The sequence below is a fragment of the Hippocampus guttulatus genome, chromosome 16, assembly GCF_054856545.1.
Source record: "Hippocampus guttulatus isolate MCC_2025c chromosome 16, RoL_Hgut_1.0, whole genome shotgun sequence".
Classification (NCBI taxonomy): domain Eukaryota; kingdom Metazoa; phylum Chordata; class Actinopteri; order Syngnathiformes; family Syngnathidae; genus Hippocampus; species Hippocampus guttulatus.
Genome location: NC_141276.1, coordinates 10,576,976 through 10,587,819, shown reverse-complemented (window position 1 = coordinate 10,587,819; position 10,844 = coordinate 10,576,976). Strand labels below are relative to the sequence as shown.

The 10,844-nt window shown below is 44.4% G+C and overlaps 1 protein-coding gene and 1 long non-coding RNA gene across 2 annotated transcripts; one reads left to right on the top strand and one right to left on the bottom strand.

Annotated features, from left to right (window-relative positions):
• Positions 1–737: 737 nt before the first annotated feature.
• Positions 738–2,964, top strand: LOC147193074 (uncharacterized). The gene is made up of 3 exons (XM_086133033.1): positions 738–867; positions 1,285–1,414; positions 2,339–2,964. The coding sequence occupies exons 1-3, from the start codon at positions 744–746 to the stop codon at positions 2,583–2,585; spliced, it is 501 nt and encodes a 166-aa protein (XP_085989159.1). The 5' UTR covers positions 738–743; the 3' UTR covers positions 2,586–2,964.
• On the bottom strand, positions 752–10,842 carry LOC147193073 (uncharacterized). The gene is made up of 3 exons (XR_015103209.1): positions 6,838–10,842; positions 1,264–5,380; positions 752–892 (listed from the first exon to the last, which is right to left on the bottom strand). It is a non-coding gene; the product is annotated as an uncharacterized LOC147193073 (long non-coding RNA).
• Positions 10,843–10,844: the final 2 nt, after the last annotated feature.

Below are 10,844 nucleotides of genomic sequence, written 5' to 3'. Positions count from 1 at the left end.
GTCGAGAAGCAGACGACGAACGGTCCTCAGGTGACACGCTTGTGCAGCAGGTATGTGCACACACACATACATTTATTAGTTATTAGTTATGGTAGTTGGTTAGTTAGTATTTATTTAGTAGTAGTAATTTAACTTGATGATTGTATGGGAACATTTTGTACTTGTATGCTGGGATAGTGTAAAGTAAAGCATGCGTGATTCATTTGGTGGTCTCAAAATAATAGCTATTGCTTTTAAACGAATCAAGCATTTGTCATCTTTTAATGCTCATTCAAAACATGAAAGTCAAGATTATGGCAATGTTTTCAAATGGTATCATTAGTTTCAAATTCCTTTGACAAAAGTATGGAACCTTCAGTATTCTCAGCCAACTGGACTTGGCAGACAGCAGGTGTGATTTAGACGTTCAAGGGTGAAATGAAACATATGTGAGATGAAATCGTGTGAGACTTTTTAGTCAAGCATGAATTCATCATTCAGAATGAAATTTAAAAGTCTAAGATGAAAGATTAAAAAAAAAAACGGTTGAAAAGCGAACATGAACATGATCGTGATCAGGCTTCTGCAGAGCTCAAGTTGATGAGCTGATCATTTGAATCGGGTGTGATGGAGGAGGGAAACAACTAAAACAAGCAGGGTAGCGGATTTAGTCCAGCTTTGAGAAGGAAAGTATGTGACGTGTACATGTTGCTGCATCCAGCAGATGGTGTCCTCACAGAGTGTTTGTGCAGGTTGTGGTGCTGATGATGTCCCAAAAGGCAAGCTTGGCAGTGGTGGTGTTGCTGGCCGTCGCCGCGGCAACCGTGACGGCGCAGAGGCGGCGCGCGCAGACGGCCAATGCGGATGAGTGGAACTACCGGGATGGCTGTGAGCACACAGATTTGCCTCTCTTCTGTTTACTCCACATCAGAGTGATGATGGGGGCAAAGGCAGAGGTGACAACAAACATTGACGGCACATTGAACGGGAACACTTGAAAACAAACTCAACAAGAGTACAAAAGATACAGAAGTCGATGTGAGCATTGTATATATGAATCCCAAAACATAAGCAGTTGAGTGTCAAATAAATAGCAGCCGGTGAGTGACATCAAAATATAAATGAGGTATATACTATTGGCTACTCGATTGCACACGCAGAAAGTCGCAGTAATCAACTGTACATGAATCAATAAAGATATTGCGTACAGGCTATGGAGAGTGATGTGGGTTGCACGTGTCCATCCTAATGCTAATGTAGTTTCATGTTGTGATCTATTCTCACCGCTCGACCGTCTGGTCCCAGCCGACAGGGTCAGCATGAGGGGGGTGGCCAACCTGACGCAGATCCTGGACAACTGGCGCTTTGACATCCTCAACCAGATGAAGGGACTCCTGCAAAACGACCACCAGTCCCTGTTGCCTGATTACGCCAGGTATCAGCGCAACCCGACCCAACAATATTTGAGTACAACAGCTCACACAGTACAGGGGAATGTTGCTTACCAGCCAAAGAGTCCCCGCAGGAATGCATTCCTTCCTCGTGCTTGGAAACATACATGGAGGGAGTGCAGAGTACAATTTGGAGTTTGAAAATATGAAACAAATAAAAGAACATCTGGTGTTTCCTGCTTCTCACCACAGTTTGGTTTGGAGGGCGGGACGTTATGACACTCCAGTAGTTAAAATGACAGGTTATTGCTTCCTTTTTCATGCTTTTATTCCCCCAAATTGATGCTTTTTCCCCCTCTTGCCCTCACATAAAGCACAAATTTCAATTGGATTGTCTTTCAAAACAAAATGTACCGTTGAGACCAATCCTTTTGGGAAAGCAGCTGGTTAGCAGCTAGCGCGAGACACCAACATAGCAGGCAACATTGTGTCAAACATAACGAGTGCAGAAATCCCATTCAAAGTCCTTTGTTCACAAAAAGTGTTATTAACCCAACCTCTGTCAGAAACCAACCAAAATAAATGTAGAGCACTCAGCCGAAATCCAGTGAACATGTCCCGCAAGCTAAGTGCTAGTAGCAGCAAGCAGAGAGTAGAAACCTAGCAAAATAAATACAGCTCGTAGTAATAGTTAGTAGTAATCCTCATGTTAAAATAGAACAATAGTACATAGATTGTTACCACTATAATCCACATGACTCACTGGCCACAAAATATCAAAAATCAAAGTCCTTTTACTCAAAAAAGTTGATTAGTACCAACTCCAGCAAGCTAATGGCTAACTGCGCTAAACCTAACTTAACAGGGTAAACGCTTGCGCTCAGTCATCCACTGACCGCATGCTCACACAAGATCTGACTCAAAAGTCCTTTGTTCGCAAAATTTTGACATGTCCTGCCTCCGTTTAGGATCCAGCCTCTGTCCGAGGCCTTGGGTGATCTCTACAAGGAGTTCAACGCCCTTAAAGCTCACCTGGGCGAGCTGACGGAGAAGTTCACCGCAATGGAGACCTTCATGGATGAGGTGAAGGCCAGCAGGGGAAGTGGCCAGGCCCAGACACAGGCCCAGGGCCAAACCTCATCAGTCCCTGTGCCGAGGCAGACCGGCAGGCGGGTGATGAAGAAGAAGACGACCCCTGCGGCCACCACGTCCTAAGGATGACCATGATCACGTTTTCACGCTTGCTCTGCTTTTTATGCAATAATCTCGTAGAAAACAAAACTGAAAATTTTGATCTTGGCATGTCAAAAAGTGTATTTTTTCCTGCGACAAATGAGCAATGAGAAGCTAAAGCTATCGAGTAACCAGGGAGGATTTTGTCCACTTCTGGAAACATTTGAGTCAGTACACTTTGAGGGATTTGATTTTGCCGCTGGAGCTCAGCCCAACACGCTGAACCGCATCCAAGTCAGATTGTTGGGATGTGCTTGGCTCCGCTTTGCGGTTTGTTTGCTGCTGCATCACGCACACATAAACACACGCACACATGCGCTCCAGTTAACAAATAAACTCAATATTTGCATCAACATTACAATGTTGCTTCATTAAAAACAGGATTGATTTGATAAGGCTGACTGGTTACCGTCTGAAGTTGAAGTATCGCACTGAGATGGTCCTGCATTTAATGACTGCCCAATGACTGGTGCTACGTCAAATGATGGACACAGACGATGACCAGTGATGAGCTTTGCGTTACTGCGCATGCTGACTGTATCTACGTGCCCTCTGTGGACCCTCGCTGGTCATCTCCTGCACGGAGTGAGATTGAGAGCAAGTGCAGATTACATACTGTTACAGTGAGTTGCTAGGGTCAATAGGATTACTCATGTTTTCCCCCACAAGACTCTGATGTCACACCAAGTGAGTCACAGCTCACAAAACCAAAAATAGCTTTGAACATTTTTGGGAGGGGTTGGCTAAAACTATTGGCACCTTGCAAGGATATGAAAAGTAAAAAAAAAAGCAAAGTCTTGACTTGGTCTCAAGTCCTCAAAATCTGAGTATTGAACTCATTTTTTTAAGTATTGCATCGTGACTTGGTCCTCAAGGTCTTCAGTCTTCATTCTGGCATGGTCTCAAGTCCTTAAAATCTTGATCCCGATCAAGTCCACAGAGTCTTGATCTTGACTTGGTTTCAAAATCCAGGTCAAGACCAAGACTTTGAGGACTTGAGACCTAGTAGAGACCAAGACTTTAAAACCTTTCCATCATGTTGTGGACTTAAGACCAAGCCAAAACCAAGAATGTTATGATTTGTTAAGATCAACATTTCAAGGACGTGAGACCAAGTCAACACCAAATTCTGTGAACCAAGGCTTTGAGGACTTGAGATCAAGCAGAGAAAAATACTTTCAGAACGTGAGAATAAGTTAAAGCCATGACCTTGACGACTTGAAACGAGACCAAGATGTTTCGGATTTGGACCAACTCAAAACCAAAACCCAGACTTTGACGTCGGAAAGCCGTAGCCAAGATTTGACCCTTACATTTAGAATATTGAGGCTGATGTGCTAACCACTAGCACACCGTGTTGCCTGTTTTCCCAGTCATTTAGAATTAAAAACACAATAAACATCAAATAGTCTCCTGTGAGTCGTGTAGCAAAAATGCAAGTCAGGCTGAGCCAAGCAGCGAATCCCTCACATGAATGGAGGAGTGTGTCAGGTGCAAGAGTCAAGGAAAACCTTTCTTCCACGCTTGATTCATGGTCCTGCAGCATCAGCAGCGGCGGCCACTCGCATTTCACGCATTTTAATGTCACGGGGTCATGGGACCAATAATGAATTTCATGCCTTGTGGCGTCAGAACCACGCCTCATCGCTGCTCACAAAATATCTCCTCATGGTCTTCCTTTTATGTTCTGGGCCGTCACCAAGATTTGGGACTTCACGCCTCATCTGCCAGTGCCAGTGCAAAGGACGATTAGGGGCACAAGGTCCCATGGACTCTTTAAGGACCAGGACACAGAACAGTTGGGAAAAAATATGATTCGTTCTTAATAAAAGAATCCAGTGAACCTTGTTTAACGTGGGGGATACGTTCTGACTCACTCACAATATAAAGACCATATAATTTTTTTTTGAAATATAGTGGACCCCCCAGTTAGCAGGAGATAGGATCTCTCTCATGAGGTACATGCTGGTACAGGACCAAAAAAAGCAGGGAGGCAGGAAAAGCAGGGTGTACTGAACAAAATATATTAACACTTACAAATGCACACTGGAAAAACTAAATCCAAAACACAAAGTACTGAAAACCCCAATAACTCACAGCAACAACAAACAAAAACCCATGACAGAAACACACTGATCCGACCGCGAATGGTCGCCATGGCAGTGCTTTTAACAGAAAAGAGCTAATGACAAGATGACCAAGAGGTGTGAAATGGGAGGGAAAACCCTCCTCCACCTGCTGGAGACAAACGGACAGAGCCATGACAGTTGCCAGAACAGCAATGGGTGGCAGCCGAAGGGTGTGCACCACTGGGACAGGAACAGGTGGCAGCCGCAGGATGTGCACCGTCAGAACAGGAACAGGTGGTAGCCGAAGGGTGTGCGCCGCCGGGAGAGCAGCGGGTGGCGTCCGCAGGACATGCGCCACCTGAATGGGGATGGGTGGCGGCCGCAGGATGAGCAGTGTCTGAACGGTGACGGGTGGCGGCCGCCTGACGTGCGCTGTCTGGAAGGGGATGGGTGGTGTCCTCAGGACAATCGTTGCCTGAACATGGACGGGTGGCGGCCTCAGTAACGTGAGTCACCTGATCAGGGATGTGTGGCGGCCCGCAGTACGTGTGCCGTTGGGAGAGGAACAGGTGGTGGCCACAGGACGTATGCCACTGGACCACGGTGGCTATGGGATCAGGGCTTTGGTCCTGTGGGGTCCATTTTTGGTTGGATCATTCTGTCATGGGTGTGCGTGATGTTAGAGGATCCAAAAAGCAGTTGAGGACCCTAAAAAACAGAGAGGCAGGAGAAGCAGGGTGTACTGAACTAAATATATTAATTAAAACACTGACAGTGGCAAAATGGAAAAACTAAATCAATAACACAAACCAAGTCCTGAAAACCCCAATAAACCAAAGTAACAAACCAACAAAAGCCCAGAACAATACAGTCTCAGCCTGAAAGCGAATAGCAAAAATGTGCCAAAAATTCACACCCTCTGACACACTCAGAGAGGTTGTCCGTCTTCCAAGGAAATGGATATGGATAATAAAGGAAAATCCATTACAGCCAGATGTCCTTTTTGCCACATTGGAGATCAGATGTGAACCGTTAGGGAGCGGGGTCTTCGACTCGCATCACAGCCAAAAATGAAACACCTCGGTGGATGGTGTTAAACTTCCATATTATTTATGAGGCGAGCACCAGAGGTGGTAGAAGTACTGGACTCGGACTCAGGCTTTCAGGTGAGACTTTCAAGGAAGGCTGAGCCTTTCACAGTAGGATCACAAGCCAAAGCTTAGGGTTTGAAATGAGGGTTTCAAGACTATGCTACAGTTTCAGGGCAGGGTTCGGGTTTCATATGAGGTTTTCAAAGTAGGCTTCTAAATACAAATCTGGGTTTTAAGACCGGGTTTGAGTTTCAAGTACAGTTCTTTTAAGTTTGGGCTTCAGACAAGTGTTTAGGATACCGAGCTAGGCTTCCAATTTTTAAAGTTGGGCTTGCAGTCAAAGTTAGCGTCTCAATTTAGGGTTTTAAGACTGTTATGGTTTAAATGGGGTTTTCAGGACTAGGTTAGGGGTTCAAACAAGGGTGTGGGTTTCAAATTAGGGCTCTGAGCCAAATTTAGGATTTAATATTAGGGTTTCAAATCTGGATTAGAGTTTCAATTTGGGGATCTAAGACAAAGTTAAGGTTTCCGAGTAGGGTTTCAAGACAGGATTATTATTTCAAATTAAGGTTTCAAGCCTATATTACAGTTTTAAAGGTTTTCAAGCCAGGGTCAGTGATTCAAAATCGGGTTATCATTGCAAAGTTGGGTATCAAGTCCAATTTTCAAACTGATGGGTAGGGTTTCAAATTAAGGCTTCAAACCAATTTTAGGGTTTCACGGTAAGATTCCAAAACAGCATTAGGGTTTCAAGTGGTATCAGGTTTAAAATGAGGGTTTTAAAATAAAATGAGGTTCTACTTGGGGTTAAGGTTTAACGTCAGGATCATGGCTTTGGGTTAGGGTTTGAAGTCGTGGGTAGGGTTGTAAAATAGTTTCAAGCTTGTGTTCATGTTTGAAAGGAGAATTGCTGAATATTTCTGGATCTCAGAGGACTTCTTTGTCCTTCTGTCAGTTTGTCCTTGCTGTTGACAGACAGCGTGCGACCCATTGGCACCACTGAGGCGTCTGCAAACGCGTCTGTTAAATGTCAGCAGGACAGAGAACATCACCAGCGCAACACTAATGAGTCACCTTTTTTTTTTGGTTGGCCTCATCTTCACTTCCTCTCGTCATCTTGTCCTTCGGCCATTTTAGTCGCAGCTCGAATGCTGCTTTTTCCCCGCTGCTCTACGACGGGAGCGGCTCAGAATGTAAGGCCGTGTGGGACTGGGTCGCTTCGATTCGAGGCGCTGACAGCGAGATGAAGGAAGGATTACGCCATTGCCTGACTCGAGTTGTTTGGCCCACTACAAGACTGGAAAGAGCACAAAAAGCATCCAGGGAGCCCAAGGTGATCGTGAACACAAAGAAAGAGCATTCTAGTTGATTGACACCCACTTGAAGTTTACTTTCAAACTGAAAAAAGAGAATTAATTGCACTTTGTGTATTTTAAACAACCACATAGTGTTGCTTTATAAACGCTAGCTACTTTCATGCTAACACACAATGCAAACATGTCCACAGCCAGTATAACAACACTCACAGGCATAATATTTACTGAGTCATTAATGTAGTCGTGAAATTCTTCTTTTGTGCCTGTTTGCCTATTTTATACTGACCCCCGGTGGCCAAGGTATGTACAACAGAAGGGGTTGGATACGTGTGACTCGAGCAAGTGTTGGTAGACGCGTGGCGCGTTTGTGCAGGCAGAAGGTGACCTCGCCACGGCGTCGGTGTATTTTCGCCGCGATGAGGAGATTGCATCATTTCGGGAACGAGTCAGCACGCTTCCATCAGAAGCGTGGCCAGTTGACACTTTGACTCGGCGGGAAAAAATATTGACACTTCAGCTTTGGATGAAACATGCAGTCAGCAAGAATTCCAAAAAAAAAAAAAAAGAGAGATATGCTTGATGTCCTGAAGGACAATGTCAGCTCGGATTGCTGGGGACAGTGGCTGGGATGGAAGCCTGACACATTTGTGCAAAGCAAGAAGTGGTACTATTTTTAAAAAAATCAGGCCGAAGCAGAAATAAGCCATAAAAGGTTTTACAAGCAGGCGGCGCGGCTTGCTTTTGCTAAAATGAAGTAGTAAGTCTCCGCTGACAGGGCTCATTTAGCGTTTATATGCAGCACATGCGCACCAATGACTCCAATCCACTTTCTTGTTTACATAGAATCAGACTCAGTTTCACACTCCATGTGAGTCAGGCGAAGAATCAAGTTTTAGAATCTGAATCTCATGTATTATTGGTTGTACCATCAGAATAAAATTCAAAATCAGATTTTGAATCAAAAACTTGATTCAGAATCAGAATCACCTTGCGGACAAGGGCAAAAGCTACAGAAAATGGATAGTCGAATTTTAGAATCCGAATCAGGTTTAGAATCAGAATCGGTTCTACAGTCAGAATGAATTTTGGAATCTTCTTTTAGGTCTTCCAGGCTCAGTACAAACTTGAGACAATCAATCCGTACAATCCAAACATACAATAGTTTTTCGTTCCACCTCAAGTTGTGAGCTTTTAGCGCTTGCTACGGGAAATTTCGCGGTCAAGTTCAGACAGTGTGAATAGGAAGCAGCGAAAGGGTCCGTAACCTACAAGAGAAAGTCAATCAAGTCTCTTCGGTGGGGAGCTCATCCCTGTCGCCTTTCGTATTCCGTCATCACGCCATCGAGCAACTCGTGTGTGTCTGTCTTTTCCAACGGGTGTTTGTTGAGGCGTGTGTGCGCACGCGTGCGTGTGTGTCATTGATCTCGTGCGCATCGCTGTCCTAATTTGATAAATTCTGCCCCCGCTGGCCTTGGGCAGATTAATTTGAAACAAGGTGAGCGGAGGAAGGAGAAGAGGAAGAAGAGGAGGAAGAAAAGGAGGACAGTCTCGCCTTCCTCAAGGACGCCAAAAGCGTCCTGGCAAATTAGCATATTTGTGGACCAATTCTTTTCTTTTCTTTTTTTTGTTTGTTTTCACATGATTTTTTTTCTCCCCATATGTACTTCCATTTTTTCATGAAATATATGTATTGGGAATGTTTGTCAGTGTTTTTTTTGGGGGGAAGGGGTAATCAATTTATATATGTTTTTTTATTCCTCAACTTGCCCAATCCTGGTCTAGTCTACAGCGCTCTCACATTGACATTCAATCAATCGTTTGCCTGAATGTGTCCTGACGTTGATTTGGCGACCAGTCTGTCCGCCGAACTATCCAGATTGGACCCTTTTATCTCGTCCAAATTCACCCAGTATGCCTAATGAAGTGTCCAGTCGGCATATAAAGAAGAAATATTTACTCAGACAGACTGAAGCGGTTGTGATTGGGTGAGCGGTCGCCATCTGAGGAGAGTGGGGGGTGAGGAGTGGGGAGGGGCTGTCACTCGAAAGTGCTTGCCAGGGGCCTGACTAAAAGGGTGCAGCAGGTGTGCGCGACATTCGCCACCTGAGAGGTCGCTCATTTGCAGCCAGATCGGAACAGCTGTGAAATTTAAAATGGCCACCAGAGGGATTTTGTTGTCTCTCCGAGCCTGTCGCGGACTTTTGCCGGAGACCAATCTGTCAAGTCAATGAAGCACCATGTGAAGACACGCCAGCTGTTGGGAAGTCAGCGTTTGGTGAAGGTAACACACTGGGAAATCCTATTAGGACAAATTTTGGGGGGGCAAAGCACTACCCTAATTCTCAATCAAATATTAAATAATCTGTTTCAAAAATTCAATCGCTTTCACAAAAGGATCCGATTCTGAATCTGACCAAAAAAAAGGTATATTGTAATTGGAAAACTATTTGTGATTCTAAATCTGTTTCTGAAATGGATTATAAATCTGATACAGATTCTAAACCTGATTCTTACCCTAAAAAACATGTGATTTGAAACCTGATTCTAAGACGAATTCTGATTGGAAATTTAAGTGTCAAAGCGATTCTGGTTTGCAAATTATAATTCGAATATTGATTCTACAAGCCTTTCATCTTCAGCGTTTCATTGCTGCAAACAAACCAAATCCTTGCGTTCACATGTATTTTTTCTTTTGTTAAAACTTTCACAGTTGCAGTTAAACAGACGTTGGCTTTCACCTGAACAATTTGTATCCCCGTCCATTTCTGAAAGGACACCTTCAACACATACTCCTAAATCCTGTGACTCAGTGTCAACCCTCGGATGAGAATAATCCCACCTTGACGTCACACTTGACTTTTTACTCCCTAGGTTGAGTATAGCCTGGCGTCAACGCAGCTTCTCTATACACATTGTGGACAACAAAGAATACAGGTGCCCACTAACAACGCCAACAACAATAACAATGAAAAACCACCATTAAACAAACCCGATTGCCTCTCGGTGGAGCTAATATGAGGTAGAGAACATTTAGGTGCACATCTTCACCCACACATTTACGTACATTCATCCTGAGGAAGACATTTGCATACATATGTTTTCGGGTCTTGATAAACAACATCGGAGCTGCCTGCCTGGACGCCTGCTTGCAAAACCAAAGACAACTGAGCGTACAATCAATTGGTGGCTTCCTTGCGCTGGAAACTACTCTTCCCTCTACTTTAGTGTGTGTTGAGCAACAAAGTGTGAAGGGAATGGCAATTAAACACACACACTCACACACACACACACACAAACATCTGACACAACGCCGCTGAGTCAGTTAGCCTGTTAGCTCATGGTGAATAAAATAACACCACAAAAAGGAGCCTCATGCAAATCGTTAGCCGCGTTAGCTCAAAGTCAGATACATAAATCAATAAATAATCTAAAAAAAATTCACTTAGCGCTCCACAATCGTGTAATACAAGTAAAAATACAGTAAAACTACTCACACTCAACTAATCAGTGCAATCTCACACACACACACACACACACACACACACACACACACACACGAGAGGCTTGGGATCGGCCTTGGAGTGGGGCTGTAAAATGTCAGGTGATGGATTGTCATTTGGAGGGGAGGCTGGAGGGGGTCAAGGCCTTGTCACCTGTGAATTCTACACCCACTTGCCTGTCTCCACCAGCTGATGATCCATCACCAGCTTTTTCACCGATTCTTCACCCTCCATGGAACATGACATGAACAACACGAAAGAAGGA

Bases quoted from the DNA above. Each gene is read 5' to 3' on its own strand.
- LOC147193074 (XM_086133033.1), top strand. From the start codon at position 744: ATGATGTCCCAAAAGGCAAGCTTGGCAGTGGTGGTGTTGCTGGCCGTC. The intron at 868-1,284 runs GTGAGCACACAG...GTCTGGTCCCAG, and splicing joins GTGGAACTACCGGGATGGCT to CCGACAGGGTCAGCATGAGG. The intron at 1,415-2,338 runs GTATCAGCGCAA...GCCTCCGTTTAG, and splicing joins CTGTTGCCTGATTACGCCAG to GATCCAGCCTCTGTCCGAGG.